At 59.8% G+C, this 16,712-nt stretch overlaps 1 protein-coding gene across 4 annotated transcripts in view; it reads left to right on the forward strand.

Annotated features, from left to right (window-relative positions):
* The window catches only part of Fanca (FA complementation group A), a 56,457-nt gene that overhangs the window by 25,846 nt on the left and 13,899 nt on the right, over positions 1–16,712 (forward strand). For all 4 annotated transcript variants that reach the window (XR_007105545.1, XM_047529853.1, XM_047529852.1 and 1 more), the window contains 14 exons: positions 561–656; positions 738–797; positions 2,949–3,037; positions 3,687–3,747; positions 3,820–3,869; positions 7,042–7,115; positions 9,141–9,254; positions 10,674–10,810; positions 11,117–11,187; positions 11,435–11,528; positions 11,654–11,841; positions 12,673–12,769; positions 13,515–13,688; positions 14,827–14,900. Coding sequence is in view for 3 of the 4 variants with exons in the window: in XM_047529853.1 (XP_047385809.1) it covers positions 561–656; positions 738–797; positions 2,949–3,037; positions 3,687–3,747; positions 3,820–3,869; positions 7,042–7,115; positions 9,141–9,254; positions 10,674–10,810; positions 11,117–11,187; positions 11,435–11,528; positions 11,654–11,841; positions 12,673–12,769; positions 13,515–13,688; positions 14,827–14,900 (1,379 nt within the window). In the remaining variant the exon portion in view is untranslated. The remainder of the gene's footprint in view (positions 1–560; positions 657–737; positions 798–2,948; positions 3,038–3,686; positions 3,748–3,819; positions 3,870–7,041; positions 7,116–9,140; positions 9,255–10,673; positions 10,811–11,116; positions 11,188–11,434; positions 11,529–11,653; positions 11,842–12,672; positions 12,770–13,514; positions 13,689–14,826; positions 14,901–16,712) is intronic.

Raw genomic sequence — 16,712 nt, forward strand, 5'->3', positions numbered from 1 at the left:
CTCGGGTCCCAAGGCCTCCCGCCTTCTCCCGGCTGGTGCAGAACCTTGCCCCACATTCAGCCCCTGCCCTCTCCTGGCGTCTGTGGCAGATTCTCTGCCTTCTCTGGCCCGCTGCAGCCCCAGCCCGGTGGCAGCCGGGGTCAGTGCTTGCCTCGTCTTCCTTGTCTCTGGTCTACGTTGTCATCCCCTGGATGCAGGCTCCTTGTGGGGACGGGCACCCTCTCCAGAGCGCACCTTCTGCCGCGGATCCATCATTCTGGGGTGTCACAGACGCGGCGAGGCTGTGGACCCGCTGGTCTGTGCTTAGCGCTGTGGCTTTTGTCCCTTCTGACTGGGACATGACTGGGGTCTGTGGTGCGGAGCTGGTGCCACTGTACTGGAGGCCGGGTCTGGGCTGCCTCCCTGGCGTCCCTTCCGCACCTGGCCGTGTCGTCAAAGCTCCCTCTCCACGTTCTGCCTGGGGGTGGCCCCCGCCGCCCCTGTGTGTCCCTCCCGTTGGGGGCTGTCTGGGTAGGGCAACACCCTGGCCCTGGCGCGACTGCCGCCACGTTCCGTTGCAGGTGCATGTTCTCCACCCGCCCCTGGTGCCTGGGAAGTTCCGCGCCCTCCTCGCTGACTACGTTGCCCTGGCTAGGACGCGACTGGCTGACCTCAAGGCAAGTCCGTGCCCACCTGGCCCCGCCGGCACCCGCCAGAGCCTGTCTTTGCTCTTAGGTTCTAGTTTTTCCTTTCTGAAGGTTTCTCTGGAGAACATGGGACTCTACGAGAATTTGTCCTCAGCTGGGGACGTCACGGAGGTAGGTCGCCTCGGCTGCTCTGCGGGTCTGGGGTTAGGCCTCCTTCCTGGCCGGTGAGCTCCCTCATGCCGGGTGGGTTTCCCCTGGGGTTTCTCAGTGTCCTGGGGCTGAGTGGAGAGGCGGTCCGCTGTGTTCACCTAGGAGATAGAGAGAGGAACCGACTGTTTTTTTGGTTCTTTGTTTTTTTAAATGTTCTTAATTATTATTAATTTAAATATTATTAATTTTAATTTAATATTTAACGGACACAGTGTCTTTCTTTACCTCTACGTGGGGCTGAGGCTCGAACCCAGTTCTCACACGTGCGAGGCTGCTGCTGTTCATGAGTCGCTCCTAAGTGTTCAAGATCTTAGATCTCAAAGGTCACGTCCCCGCAGTTCCCACGGGGGAGTCTTGAGGGCAGCACCGACCCCTGCAGAAAGAGGGAAACGGGGCTCAGGGCAGTAGCTTCTCCAGGGTCCAGGCTGCGGGGTCCCGCTTCTGAGGGGAGAAGACAGGCAGCATGACCCTCTCCCTGTCCCCGCGTATCTGGGGTCCTCGTGCACACTGACGTCCCCTCTCTGTCCCCGCGTATCTGGGGTCCTCGCGCACACTGACGTCCCCTCCCTGTCCCCGCGTATCTGGGGTCCTCGCGCACGCTGACGTCCCCTCTCCCTGTCCCCGCGTATCTGGGGTCCTCGTGCACACTGACGTCCCCTCTCTGTCCCCGCGTATCTGGGGTCCTCGCGCACACTGACGTCCCCTCCCTGTCCCCGCGTATCTGGGGTCCTCACGCACGCTGACGTCCTCTCCCTGTCCCCGTGTATCTGGGGTCCTCACGCACGCTGACGTCCCCTCCCTGTCCCCACGTATCTGGGGTCCTCGTGCACGCTGACGTCCCCTCCCTGTCCCCTGTATCTGGGGTCCTCGTGCACGCTGACGTCCCCTCCCTGTCCCGGCGTATCTGGGGTCCTCGTGCACGCTGACGTCCCCTCCCTGTCCCCACGTATCTGGGGTCCTCGCGCACGCTGACATCCCCTCCCTGTCCCCACATATCTGGGGTCCTCGTGCACGCTGACGTCCCCTCCCTGTCCCCACGTATCTGGGGTCCTCGCGCACGCTGACGTCCCCTCTCCCTGTCCCCACTATCTGGACAGTCCATGTGTGTGTCCCAGTTCCCCTGGTTGGGTAGGGTAAGCCCATGGCCCACAAATGATGGAGGCAGGAGATGGAAGCAAACCTCTGGTCAGCGAGCTTTCCTGTGTTCTGCAGCGAGGTCCACGGATCAGGCACGGGAGGGCCCACTTTCTGGGTATGAGCCGGCCCCCAGGTGACAGAAGGAGTTGGGTTTTGTAGTCTCGTTGGAGACTGTGGATGTGCAGTTTGGAGTCAGGCTGGTTGTACAGGTTGGAACTTTAAGTTAGGGTGGTCATAAAAAGGCTGAGGCTTACCTGGGGAAACAGGAGTCCAGGTCCAGAGGGATGAGTGCTCAGAGCTTGCCCACTTCTTTTCTTTCTCTGGGATCCATTGTTTCCCAGAGTTTCAGTATTTCCTGTGCCTCCATTCAGGGCTAATTTGCAGTGGGGGAAGGTCGAAGTCCAGGACCCAGCGATTCAGTATCTACCCTTCCTTCAGGATGCCGTGGGGTTGGGAAGGGTACATGCTTGCTTTTGGTGGAGATGCTGGGATGAACCTGGGAAGGGGTGAGTCTGCTTTTCCCGGGGCCCACTTACTGGGAAAGGTGCCCTGGGAGAGACTCAGTGCTGGGCTGCTTTCCCTCCCTCCTCCGAGCCGCACTGTCTCGTAGAAATGTTATTTTCCATCACCTTCAGGTAGCACCCTCCTCAACCTTTACCTTCACTCATGTAGTTTTTGCGGTGCTGGGGGCGGAACCCAGGCCCTAACACGCGCTGGGAGGCGCCCTCGCTAAGCACTTCCCAGCCCTCAGCTTTCACCTCCGGATGTGCGGAGGGTCCTGGCAGCACCAGCGTTAGCCCGCTCTGTTCCATCGTCACCGGTGCGAACTAAGCGGACCAGCAGGCCTGCCACCCTCGGGGCTCCAGAGTGGCCTTCGTGTCCCTCTCCGGTGTGCAGGGCCAAGAAGGTGGGGCTTGTGCTTGGCCTCCGCTTCCTCCTCAAACTCCCTTCCTTCCCTTCCCTGTGTGGAACCAGCCCTGCAGCCAGGCAGCCCAGGACGTGGAGAAGGCCCTGGTGGTGTTTGAGCACACGGGGAGGGTCCCGGTCCCCGTCATGGAGGCCAGGTAGGGGCTGCTGGCTGCAGTGGTGGTGGGGTCGGGGCGTAGGGTGCTCTTCCTTCCAGAAGCAGCTGGTGGGCATTGCCCCTGGAGCCCTGTGAGGAGGGAAGACCCCCGGCCAGTGTCGCGGTGGTGTGTTTTGAGTTTTTGGCACTGGGGGTTGAACCCAGGGATGCTTAACTGCTGAGCTGCGTCCCCAGCTCTTTTAGTTTGAGATGGGGTCTCACTAAGTTGCCAAGCCTGGCCTCACTTGCAATCCTCCTGCCTCAGCCTCCTGAGTCTGAATTGCCAGTGCAGGCCACCATGCCTGACCCAGCAGCGGGTTTTTAATTAATGCTTTCTTAGGGACCAACATGGAGTCAGTACAGGGAGTTGAACAGCAGACTATTGACTTCAGTGTGGTTTTAAAACACCTCGAATGGTGGTTGCTACCAGTGCAGGCAGCCCCTGGGATTCTAGAGCAGCTCCAAGGAGAAAGTGTAGAATGGTCCCCAAGCGACCCTGGCCACTCCCGGAGCAAGAAGTCACACGGCCCAGACTCCCAGAGCCGGGGCCGTCACCAGCACCCTGGGAGAGGCAGCAGAGGGCTGGGCCCCAGGGCGCCGTGCAGGGCCCTGGACTTAACCGTGGTGCCATCTGCCTTTCTGTGCTGCAGCATTTTCAGGAGACCCTACTACCTGTCCCACTTCCTGCCCGCCCTGCTCACGCCGCGAGTGGTGAGTGCGTGTCCCTGCATGGCCCCCTCTGGAAGCGAGGCGCTCCTCACTGGGCTCTGCTTCGTCCCACAGCTCCCAGCGGCCCCGGATTCTCGAGTGGCTTTTATCGAAGCCCTAAAACGGTATGTGGGAGCTTTTCCAGAGCGACTTTGTTGATGCAGAGAACGTGGTTCTTTTTTAGAGAAATGTCTTGTCACCTGTGTTTTTTGTAAAACATTGGCTCGAAAATTAGTTGGTTATATTTTTTCCCCCTGGTATTGGGACTTGAACCCAGGGGTGCTTAACCACTGAGCCACATCCTCAGCCCTTTTAATTTTGGGACAGGATCTCGCTAAGTTTCTTAGGTCCTCACTAAATTGCTGAGACTGGCGTAGAACTTGTGATCCTCCTGCCTCAGCTTCCTGAGTTACTGGGATTCCAGGTGTGACCACTGTGCCCAGCTGGTTACTTTTTTTTTTTTTTTAATGTGTATTTAGTTGTTGATGGACCTTTATTTGATTTATTTATGTTCGGTGCTGAGAATCAAACCCAGTGCCTCACACATGCTAGGGAAGTACTTTACCACTGAGCCACAGCCCAGCCCAACTGGTTATGATTTTTAAAACACAGTTGGCTCAATTCTGAATATCATCATTTAGCATCATTTTTGAGTGAACCTTTGGGGTGATTGGGGCTTAGAGTTGATGTTTCAGTGCGTCATCGTGGTAAGAGGAGAATTTAGAAAAGGAAAAGCTTGAGGAAGCCTCACACAGGACTGGGGTAACTTGAGGGGTGCCTGGGTCCTCGGGTCTCGGGCCGCACGCCTGCGTGTGTCCGCTAGTGGAGGGGAGGGTGGTGCCGAGAGGCCTCCTTCCTGAGGGACTGGGAAGCATGCCTGCCCAAGGCCCAGGAAGCTGAAAGGAAGAACCTCTGGGATCTATCGCTGTTTCTGCAGAACCTCACAGAGCAATTGAAAACACATGTTTAAGTACCACCCAGGAACCTCCACCCATATTTTGCTATCTTTACCTTTAAAAAAATTTCTTTTTTTAGTTGTCGATGGACCTATGTTTCATTCATTTATTTGAGTGCTGAGAATCGAACCCAGTGCCTCACACATGGCTAGGCGAGCGCTCCACCCCTGAGCCACAGCCCAGCCCTATCTTTGTTTTTTAAAATGGTTTCTTTTTGGTGGGCTGCCTTTCTGGGCGCCTGCTTCCTGACTGCGGCCACCTCATGTCGCTGGAGGTGCCTGCTCCTTCCCCTGTGCTTCCCTTGGGTTACTCCCGTCCACCTCTGCGTCCAGTGTGTGTGCTTGCGTCTGCACACACATCAGTTTTGTCCAGCTGAGACCAGCACAGCCAGTGCTTCCCCTGGTGGGCCTTCCTGCCCTGCTGTGTGCCCGCCGTGCGTGGTGTCCTCTCTGTGCCTGAACCATCACAGACCACCACTCAAGGCCCGGGCAGCAGACTGCATGGCCGACAGATGTCCACGCCTCTAGGCTGCACTCTTGAAGCATAGCCTGAGTGGACAACCTCAGTGCGTCTCCGTGAACACCGGGAACTTCCAGCACAGGTTCGCTGGCTTCGTAGGTCGGTCTGAGTACTGTGGGATCTTCACGCAGCGAGTGTTCCGTTCCCTGGTGTGTCTTCTTGTGCATCTTCTGTAGGTGACTACGAAGTGCCTAGATTTCTTTGCTACAATGAACAGCATGTTCTCTTGAATTCTTTCTTCAGCGACAGCTGAGGTTTGGGGATCCTGGTAGCTAGGAATTCTGGTCATTGGCCAGCTGGTCTCTTGCCTTCCGTCTTGCTGTGATAGGAAGGCGTTTTGGTTTAACCTAGAATGGTAGCAGTCTTGAGCCGGCAGCCCCTGTTCTGTTGTTCCTCACCGCAGTAGGAATGCTGCTGAGATTCAGTCCTTGCTGTGGAGGAGGAGGAGGAGGAGGAGGAGGAGGCCCCTTGCTGGCCTGGTCAGGACGTCCTGAGTGCGTGTCTTCTCAGGAGACTGTGCTCTTCCTCTGGCCCTGCGGCGATGACTGTGGGTTTTCCTGCCATCGGCCTGTCCTTGCCTTCCTGGGACGCCTGTTTGCAGGATGCCTTCTTAGTAACTGCTGGATGTGATTTAGTGACGCTCAGGGCAGGTTTCATGAAGCCTGTGTCTGATTCTCTTGAGGCATTGAAGTTTTAGTGCCTTACAAGATGGATGGGTAGCTTCCTTCTGTTCCCTGAAGCAGTGTGTGGAACTGAGGTTCCTGTGGCTGAAGCCTGGGCCGAGCTCGGCTGCACAGCTGTGTTAGGACGTCCTGGTAATGTCCGTGGTGTCACCGACTCCATTTTGTGAATAGCTGTTAGGTTAGTCAGGTTTTTTTTTTTTTATTCCTCGAGTCTTTTGTAGGTTCCTAGAAAACCTTGTGTCATCCAAGTTTCAAATCCATTGACCAGGGCTGTGCATACAGTGGTGTGGGGAGCCAGTGGGCTGGTGCTGCCTGGGCACAGAGGGCAGCAGGCGTGGCCTAGGAGATGGAGGACAGTCGGTGTGGCCAGGGCAGGTCACCAGGCCTCCTTCCAGGGTTGCGACTGCGCGACACGCCTGTTGCTGAGGCCTCCAGTGTGTCCCACAGCCCCAGGAAAAGCCCTGACGTGCTCGCCGCAGGCCCAGGGAGGGTTTGGCATGGGCGCCCGACAGGTTGGTCTGTGCCCAACACCCGTAGGCAGACTGGCAAGAAACAGGCGTGCGGCATAGCCGTGCTGCAGACTGAAGCCCTGAGTGGCGGGGCCGAGTCCAGGGGCAGCCTGGAGAGGGACCATGGGGAGCACGGGCACGTTCTCCGTGGTGTGACGGTGCCCTTCGGGTCTCGCGGTGGTCGGCACTCCTGACGTGTGCTGGGCGTGTCGTGAGTGAGTGCCGCGCGAAGCCCTTGTGTTTTAAAGAATCACAGATGATTCTTTTCTTCTAAAACCATGACAGAACGAGGTGCAGCGGCACACACCTGTGATCCCAGCAGCTCCGGAAACTGAGGCAGGATCTCAAGTTCAAGGTCAGCCTCAGCAACTTAGCGAGACCCTAAACAGCCCAGTAAGACCCTGTCTCAAAATAGAAAGGGCTGGGATGTGTGGCTCAGTGGTCAAGTGCCTCTAGGTTTCATCCCTGGTAACAAAAAGCAAAAACAAATTAAAAAAATGACAATATTGTACACAGCGTGGTATGATCTACTTAAATTTAATGTTTTTTACTTTGCAACAGTTTAGGAATTTAGAAACTAGGGAATTAAATTATTGTGGTTGACTTGGATACTGTCGTCTTCTGACCCAGAGCGGATAAAATCCCCCAGTCTCTGTACGCTGCCTACCGCCAGGCCTGCTGCGCTGCCGAGAAGCCCCCAGAAGGTAGGTCTTGCCGTCGCCGGAGTGGAGCCCAGATTTCCCTGGTTCAGAGCCCCTGCCCCAGGACCGCGCCTGACCTCCAGGGCTGGGCTGGCCTCCCCAGGCCAGGGCCGTCCGCGGTGCCACTGCTGAGCCGGGGCTCTCTAGGCCGCCTGCGCTGGCCCCTCTAAAGGAAGCCCCTGCCCGTGGACGCCTGTGCTGACACTGAGCACGCTGGAGGTGCGGGGCGTGCGGCACTCGGGGTGTAGGGCGTCGTTGGGGGGCGGGGGCTGCGCGCGCGCGCACACGCACGCACACACACGCACACACACGCACACATACGCACACACACGCGCACATACGCGCACACACACGCGCACATACGCGCACACATACGCATACACGCACACATACGCACACACGCACACATACGCACACACGCACACATACGCACACACGCACACATACGCACACACGCACACATACGCATACACGCACACATACGCACACACGCACACATACGCACACACGCACACATACGCATACACGCACACATACGCACACATACGCATACACGCACACATACGCATACACGCACACGCACACATACGCATACACGCACACATACGCACACACGCACACATACACACGCACGCACGCACGCACACGCACACACACATGCTCCTGCACGTGCACGCCTGTGTCCCTGCCTGTCGGCTCTCACGCTCTCACGGCAGCAGGCAGGGCCCGTCCAGAGCAGCCGGGTGCTTTGCCCTGTTACTCCTTCGCTCACAGGGACCAGCACATCATTGCTGAAGCGGAGGGTCTATGGGTTTTGCTTTCATTTGGGTTTTTTCTTTGGGTACTGGGACTGAGCCAGCAGCATACTACCACTGAGCTGCACCACAGCCCTTTTATTTTCTACTTTGAGACAGGGTCTCACTAAGCTGCCCAGGCTGTCCTCGAATTTGTGATCCTCCTGCCTCAGCCTCCGAATCACTGGCACTGCAGGCATGGTCACTGTGTCCATTTTTGTGTTTATTCCTTTTTTACGTCTCCTGACATCTGTAGGGCCAGGCAGGCCGAATAAGCCTGTTCTGTCCGACGTAGTCCTCTGTCCAGTTCTGCTTCCAGTCCTTCTTCCATGGGCCTGGCCAGTTCCCAGCAGTCATGGAGACCCAGGAGACTCAAATGGTCCGAGTGTGAAGCTCCTTGAGCAGCAGGGACCAGCGCTGTGCGGGGGACAGATGGAGGCCTGAGGCCACAGGCACATGGTTAGGGCTTCTCCTCAGAGAGCTGCCCTCCATACCTTCCTACGTTGGGGACCAAAACTTAAGCCTCATGCTTGCTGGGCAAGTATTCTACCACTGAGCTGTACTCCTGGACTCTTTTTTTGGGTGCCCCCAGATTGAACCCAGGGGCTCTTAACCACTGAGCCACATCCCCACCCTTCTTTATATTTTATTTTGAGACGGGGTGTTGATAAGTTGCTGAGGCTGCCTTTGAACTTGCCACCCTCCTGCCTCAGCCTTTCGAGCCTCTGGGATCACAGGTGTGCACTCCTGCACCCAGCTCTTGGGTCGCAGGTGCTTTCCCTGGCGTGTGCTGTGGCTCTGGCGCAGAGCCTTGGTTGCTAGCTCCTGCTGGGCGAGGCCACAGGCTTGGTTGTGCGCTGGTGAGCGGTCGCCTCTCCAGCCACCCAGACGCGAGCTCACTTTGCTCTAAGGCCCATCTTCCCTTTTCTAGTGAAAACAGCGTGTGGGAGTGTGAACCAGGATCTTTTGCAGATCCAGCTGCAGGCTGAGCTGGTGACAGCCACTGACTCAGTCCCGGGCCTGCTAAGGGGACAGGTGACGCCTGCCCGCCCCGACCCCTGGCTGTGTGGATCCTTTCCCGTCACATCTGAGCTTGTCACACGCATGGCCGTGGTCCGCAAGACCACTACTCTTGTTCGTGAGCATTTGCTGTGACGCGTGGCACCCAGTGTCAGCATCCACTGACTGCCTACTGTCTGCACAAACCTGTTCCCCGCTGCCTCCCCGCCCTCAGGTGCAACCTCGGGAACAAGGGCAGAGTCCACCTGTGCCGAGGAGCCCATAGGACCGCTCAGGGCCGCGCTGGGAGAGCTCAGAGCCTTGATGGCGGACCCTACCCAGTGTGATGGTGAGGACGGGGTGCCTGGTGGGGCGTGCGTGTTCCGCAGGAGTGTGCAGCATGCAGTTGGAGCCATGGTGATGGAGGCTGTGTGTCTTGCTGCCGCGCATCGGGCTCAAGGGAAGAGGGAGGCTGGTTTCATTGTAGCTGCCCAGACTCTTGGCAAAAATAAATACTGTGGTATTTGGCAGCCCACAGGATGGGCAGTCTCAGTTTTTTCCTTATCCTGGCTGCTGGAGTTCACGTGAAGTGCACTGGGCCTCTACTCTGGTCTCTGCCTCCTTACGACAGTTCTGAAACACTGAGTTGGGCGAAGGCTTCATCCATGGAGCGAGAGCATGCAGAGCCCCTTAGCACGGCCCCGTAGTTGGTGGCAGTGCACACTGACTGCAGGGCTTCCAGGTTCTTATTAGGATGCATGCAGAATCTAAAATAAGTGAGCCACGTGTTTCCTGAGTGTATTGCTGCTTTCTGTTGCTCCAACAAGATAACCAAAGCTGGGTTTGTAAAGAAACAAGGTGCATTTAGCTCACGGTTCTGGAGGCTGGCAGTCCAAGCCTCAGTGGCCCCTTGGGCTTGACTGCACAGCTGGCAGAGGAGGAGGGGAGTGGTGGATGGCCAGGTCGGAAGGGCACAGGCAGGCAGGAGGCCAGGGAGACCAGGATGGTCAGCCTCTCAGCCTCCTGGGAGGCCCAGCCAGTGTACTGGAGACCACACCAGGCCTTGTGAGGTGACGTCCCAGGGACCCCCACCAGTGGCACCACCCTGGGGACAAACCATGCCCGCATCACACAGCGTAACCGCTTGAGTTGTCAGGCCAGCAGCCCTGCAGCAGCTCTGCAGCCATTCAGACCAGGCTCCTACAGTCCTGGGTTGTTCCTGCTGTGTCTCTTGGGACTGGGTCTTGCTAGACCCAAACTCCTGGCTTCCAGTGATGCTCCTGCCTCAACCTCCCACGTGCTAGGACCACCGGCCCGTGCCACCAGGCCTAGAGGATGTGGCATTTGGAGGGCATCGTGAAGAGTTCCATTGCTTAAGCCAAAGCCTGATGAAGCTCCGCTGGCCTCTGTCCAGAAGTGATGGGCTTCATGGTTAAGGGGGCCGTTGGCCCTCGCCCTGGTGTCTGGCAGCATGTGGGAAGGTTGGGTTGGGGTCTGAGATGCCGAAGGCCACGTTGCCCCTCAGCTGATCCAGAAAGAGGCAGTGGTGGCAGCAGGCCCAGTCTGTCCCCACCACGTGCTTGGTGTCACGAGGCAGAGGCCCCGTGTGTCTGTGGTCTGACCACTCACCTCTTGCAATGAAAATGAGCTCTTCCACTGCCTGGTGGGCTGTGGGGAGGCCACCCGGTCCTCCAGAGGTGCAGGCCAGCGGTGGCCACATCCACCCACCCACGTTTCCTATCTCACTGGCGGGTTTCTCTGTGTGCAGCCATATCTGCTCAGATGGCCCTGGTTTCTGAAGGGCTGCGCACAGCCTTGGGGCACGGGGAGGATGGCGGCCCCCGTGGGGCTGGGAAGGTCCGGCTCAGCGTCCTTGCTCCAGGGCTCCAGCAGCCCGAGCAGCTGGTAAGTGCCGTGTGCCCTCGAGCCAGGCTGTGTGCCAGCCGCTTCTTGGCTACGTGAGGAGCTGGTCAGGTGCTGAGGACCGGGCAGCCCACGTGTGTGCGTCCTTGCTGCAGAGCCGTCTGTAGCCCCAGCCTGACCCTTTGCTGTCAGGGTTTGCGGCTGCTGCTCAGCGCTGAGTTCCTCGTCCTGTGAGGACACTGGGAACTGGGTGTCCCCAGCCACCGAGTGGCAGCCCCCAGTGCCTGCGCAGGCTGCTTCCCAAGGCTGGTGGTGGGAGTGGCAGTCTCTGCTGGCCTTGTCTCCCAGGTGGTGGACCTCCTGCTCACAGAGTTCTGTCAGAGCCTGATGGTGGCCTCCAGCTCTGCCCCTCCAGAGAGGTAAGGGCGCGGGAGTTTGGGTGACCCTGGGCTGTCCTGGGGCACCCAGACAGCAGGCCAGCAGGCCTGAGCGCAGCTTCCAGGAGCAGATGTCCAGGCTGAGTTGCATCAAGTGGGAATTCATGGAAGGCTTGTCCTTGGCCCTTGTTTGGGGGAGTGGCGGCTCTTACGCAGGCTCCTGTGCGTGGCTGAGTTGTGGGAGGGTGCGTGGGCTCTCAGCGGCCAGGGCCTCCTCGTCTGTCTGCAGGCAGGGCCCCTGGGCAGCCCTCTTCGTGAGGACGCTGTGTGGACCAGCGCTGCTCCCTGTGGTCCTTGCCCGCCTCTGCCAGCTGCTGCACCAGGTAGGCTGCTTCCTGTAGGCCACTCCCCAGGGCTGCCGAAGCGGGCAGCCTGGCCGTCCTCCCAGCCCAGGACCCTCCCAGCTTGTTGGGCTGTCGTCAGCTCCGCCACCTGTCTCCTTTTTCAGGGCCCACGCCTGAGTGCCCCACATGTGCTGGGCTTGGCTGCCCTGACCGTCCACCTGGGTGAGCCTGGGTCTGCGCTTCCGGAGGTGGACCCAGGTCCTCCTGCCCCTGCCGGTGGCCTTCCTGTCCCCAGGTTCCTCGACAGCCTCGTGACGTGCCACACCAAGGAGTCCTCGCTCTTCTGCCTGAGGTGGCCATCGTCCCTCCTCTCAGTAGAGAAGCCATGGAGGGCTGGGTGGGCTGGGCCGCGGCCGGGGGGGCACTTGCCCAGCACATGAAGACCTGGGCCCCAGCCCCCAGAAGACAAGAAAAGACAGATGTGCAGAAAGTCAGCCCCCAGAGGGAGCAGTGTCCACCTCGGGGACTCCTGTGATTCGCTGTGGTCATGGATTCCATGCCAGGGGGTCGCTGTGGCCTCCTCATGTGGATGCTCGTGGGCGCGTCAGGAGCGATGGCGGGTGCCCGGGCACGTCTGCAACCTGCGCCCACGCCGTCTTTGCTGCGTCTCCTTTCTTGCTCACGATCCTCCTGGTGCTCTGGTCCCAGGGCACGGGCTCTGTTCCCATCCTCGTTGCCTCTGCAGGCCACATGGCTGGCCGTGTGACCGACTACACGGAGGCCGAGGCTGTGCTCAGGTGTCTCTCGGGACGCTCCCTGCGCGCACCCTTGACCGTGGCTCGCAGGCTTCTGTTCAGAAGGTGGTGCAGACGACACGGCCCTGAGCTCAGGCTGTCTGTCCTCCTGGCTGTGGTCCTCGTTGATACCCTGTCCCTGGTTTATCCGAGAGGCTGGTGGTGTGGATTCACCCCTCGTACGTCTACAGTGAGCACGTGCCGTTTTCACATGGCGTGCATCTCTGCCTTCCTGTGGACGGGGACTTGTGGGGACAACAGCTCCAGCTCAGGAGACAGCTGAGGATGACCGCTGAGGCCACCGGTGTGAAGGCCCTGAGGTCAGCCTGCTGAGATGCCCTCCGTTGCTGTTCTGCGTGGGTCACACTGGTCGTCCCTGCTGTTTGCAGGTTCTGCACGGCGGCGATCTCTTACGCCCTGAGCAAGTTCCCTCCTCAGCCTCGAGGTTCCTGGTACAGCTGTTTGTCTCCAGGTCTTGTCAAAAAGGTGGGTCTGCCAGCTCCTGGTTTTCTGCCCTGCGGGTCTCGGGTTCTTCAGGAGCCACGTCGCCACTGCCTCAGGTTTTGTCGGGCATCGGGCCTTGGCTGGGGGCTGCCGGGCCATCTGGGGGTCTCCTTGCTGAATCCGGGTGTGAGGCAGCAGCTGCACCTGCCTCCTCTTGCAGGATAGGCTAGAAGATGAGTGTTCACGAGAAGCCTCTTCCGCTTTGAGAAAACCCAGTGCCTTTGTCTAGCAGGTCCTGCTTTTGTCAGAAGGGCAGAGGCTCAGTGAGCTTCCCACCCTGACTGTCCACAGGGAGGGGAGTGGGCACTGTAGCCCAGGGCCATCTTCCACAGGGCAGCCCCGCACACCCTCCCCTTGACAGTCGCCCTGTTCTGGTGCCTTGCATTAGACACTGCGGGGACCTGGGCGCCCCACACCTCCTGTCATCTGCTTTGGGGAGCTGAGTCCCGGGGCCCAGTGTTGAACTGCTCCTTGTGGAGGGCAGGAGGCCCAGCCTCCTCCCTGCAGCTGGCCGCTTCGTGGGAAACCCCCAGCAGGGGCAGACCCTGGAGGGTAGCGTGACTCCAGGTCCGTGTGGGCCTGTGACCCCAGATGCAGCTCAGTCGGAGGTGCTCACAGGTGCTGGCTCGGGGCTGCCACTGCCGAGCTGGCGACACTGGCTGGGGGACGAGGCCACCTGAGGGGCGAGGCTGGGGGAGCTGTTTCTCACCACACGTCTCTGTTTCAGTTTCAGTTTCTTGTGTTCAGATTGTTCTCCGAGGCCCGAGCACCTCTCCCTCAAGGGGACGCAGCAGGCTTTCCCTGGGGACCCGTGTGCCCTTGCCCCTCAGACTGGAAGATGGCTGCACTTGCCCTGTGGAGACAGGGCCGCTTCCAGGAGCTGCTTGCAGAGGGGTTTCGGGTGGGTCGCCCTGCTCCCTGCCGCTCACGTGTGCCCCTCCCAGTTGTGTGAGCCTGAGCTCCGAGAGGAGGGCAGCCCAGGGTGTTGAGGCGCCTGCTCTGAGGTCACGGTGGCTCCCTGTGCGGCTCTCAGAAACACCGGGAAGGCCCGATGTGCCTCCCAGCTTCCCCCACAGGTTCTGGAGTTGAGTCCAGGGTGCTCTACCACTGAACTGCCTTACCAGCTCTTTCTCTTGAGACAGGGCCTCACTAAATTACTGAGGCTGGTCTCAACCGTGACCCTCTGACATCAGCCTCCCAATTTGCTGGGATCACAGCTGTGAGCCTCTGGCCTGGCACGATAATAACTTCCTACAGAAAATTTTAAGGGTGAATTAAAAACACATTGCAGAGGCGTCTGCCGGGCCTTCGATGGGGCGCTCCAGGTGCGTGCTCTTTCCAGCCTGCCTCGGTTGCTGGATGCCGACCTTCCCAGGGCTGCTCCCACGGGCCCAGCATTCCCTCGGGTGTCTGAACAGTTGTTAAATCAAAAAAACAAAACAGAAGACCTGTAAGGTGGGTTGCACGACTTCCCAGCGTGTTCAGCACCGAGCATGGGAGGGACGTGGCAGTTCCTCCCAGGGCCTGCGCCCAGCTTGCGCCCAGGTGCCTAGCCTTGGCCTTCACGCACGCAGGGCCTGCGGAGGGCTCCCTGCAGTGAGGCTTTGAGAGCAGCCCAGCTGACCACTCAGGGAATCTTCAGAGAGGAGCTGGGCTGCCAGAGGACTCGTGCTGCCGATTGCCCGGCAGGGAGTGGATGTGCAGTATGCAGGCCAGTGGTTCAGGGCTGGGCAGTGAGCGCGACGTCGTCGAGCCACACAGCTCCTGTCCTCACTCCTCGGGCTTAGAGCAAACACACTTGGTAGGAGAGGCCAGCCTGGAGCCCTGTGATCTGAGGCCCAGGTCCTGGCCTCTGTGGTCAGGAGGCTGATGTCAGTTGGAATCCTTGGGTTTCGTGGGTGGGATGGACAGGGCCTTTCTGTGAGGCTCTTCAGCGGTGGTTTGGCTTCAGACTGGCCTTTATTTCTGAGATAAAGTGACAGTGTGCAGCTTGGCGTGGGGTGTGGGGTTTGCCGGTGCTGACCGCCCTTGTCTCTCAGCTAACCTTCAGAGACTGGCTGCAGCTGGAACTGGACATCCAGCCTGGAGCTGATGCCCTGTCGGACACAGAGAGGTGAGTGCGAGGGAGCTGCTCGCAAGTGGCCTGTTTTCTGTTGAGTCAGTCTTTGCACTCAGTGTGACGCTGGGTTGACTGTTGGCCTCTGCGCACAAGTCCAGTTATTTCATTCAAGAAGTATTTATGGAGCTTCGACTGTGTGGCAGATTTTCCTAGAATGTTCTAGAAGCTGGGCATGCAGTGCAAACCAGACGAGCCTGCCATGAGGGCGCCTGTGCACGGGGAGTGGAGGAGGTGCGTGGAGGGCCCTGCACACCTGGGCGGCTGCGTCGAGGAACTGGACTCAGGAGGGATGAGCGCTGCCCAGGCAGACGGCCTGGAGAGCGAGGGGCCGGCTATGAGGCAGGCAGGGCCAGGGCCGAAGGCCATCGGCCAGGTGTGCTGCGCTAGGCACCTGCTGGGGTGCTGAACGTCGGGTTGAAGTGTGGAGTCGGGGCAGGGAGAGGAGCTGTGGCCTCCAAAACAACAAGCGGAGGACCTCGAGGCCAGAGAAGGCCCAGGGCACCCTCCGGGCCTGCCTCGCGGCAGGGCAGTGCCTTCTGCACAGACGCCATGTGGTACTGCCCGGGTGCTGGTGTAGTAGACACACAGGGAGGCAGGAGGCCAGGCCTGGTGCTGCCCGGGTGCTGGTGTAGTAGACACACAGGGAGGCAGGAGGCCAGGCCTGGTGCTGCCCGGGTGCTGGTGTAGTAGACACACAGGGAGGCAGGAGGCCAGGCCTGGTGCTGCCCGGGTGCTGGTGTAGTAGACACACAGGGAGGCAGGAGGCCAGGCCTGGTGCTGCCCGGGTGCTGGTGTAGTAGACACACAGGGAGGCAGGAGGCCAGGCCTGGTGCTGCCCAGGTGCTGGTGTAGTAGACACACAGGGAGGCAGGAGGCCAGGCCTGGTGCTGCCCGGGTGCTGGGTGTAGTAGACACACAGGGAGGCAGGAGGCCAGGCCTGGTGCTGCCCAGGTGCTGGTGTAGTAGACACACTGGGAGGCAGGAGGCTAGGCCTGGTGCTGCCCGGGTGCTGGTGTAGTAGACACACAGGGAGGCAGGAGGCCAGGCCTGGTGCTGCCCAGGTGCTGGTGTAGTAGACACACAGGGAGGCAGGAGGCCAGGCCTGGTGCTGCCCGGGTGCTGGTGTAGTAGACACACAGGGAGGCAGGAGGCCAGGCCTGGTGCTGCCCGGGTGCTGGTGTAGGTAGAGGACACAGGGAGGCAGGAGGCCAGGCCTGAAGCACCACTCCAGCTGCCCCCCAGCTGCAAATGCCGCTCCCTCCAGGCCTGTGTCCAGCGGCTCTGAAGGGCGTCCTTCCCGCACTCCACGGCCTCAGTGGGCAGCTGGGTGCAGGGGCAGCAGACAGGGCAGAGCCACCTCTGGGTGTGTGGACTTCTCAGACCCGCACCTTGACCCCTGGGTGAGCATGTCCCTGGACGTCAGTGCTGTGTGGACGGGCGGAACCCAGGGTGCCCACCGCTGAGTTGTACCCCAGCCCCTGTCAGTTCTTGTCTGAGGTCTGGTCTTCCCGGCCTGGGACTCGACCCTCCTGCCCCAGCCTCCTGGGCAGGTGGGGTTTCAGGTGTGCACCACCCAGCCAGCTCCTCCCTCCCCTTTGCTGACCACCCGAGAGCACAGATGGAGGGCCTGCTCCTCTGCTCGGGGCCGTCCCCCTCCTGGAGGCCCTGCGCCCGCTTCCCTGGGGCTGCAGGTGGACCAGGCGAGGTGCCGACCTCCTCTGGACTGAGCCCACCTCGGCAGCTGCTGCTGCGTTCACCAGGTCCATCGGGGTATGACCGTGGGTCTCGCTGCAGGACGACCCCGTC

The sequence above is a fragment of the Sciurus carolinensis genome, chromosome 16 (assembly GCF_902686445.1).
Source record: "Sciurus carolinensis chromosome 16, mSciCar1.2, whole genome shotgun sequence".
Classification (NCBI taxonomy): domain Eukaryota; kingdom Metazoa; phylum Chordata; class Mammalia; order Rodentia; family Sciuridae; genus Sciurus; species Sciurus carolinensis.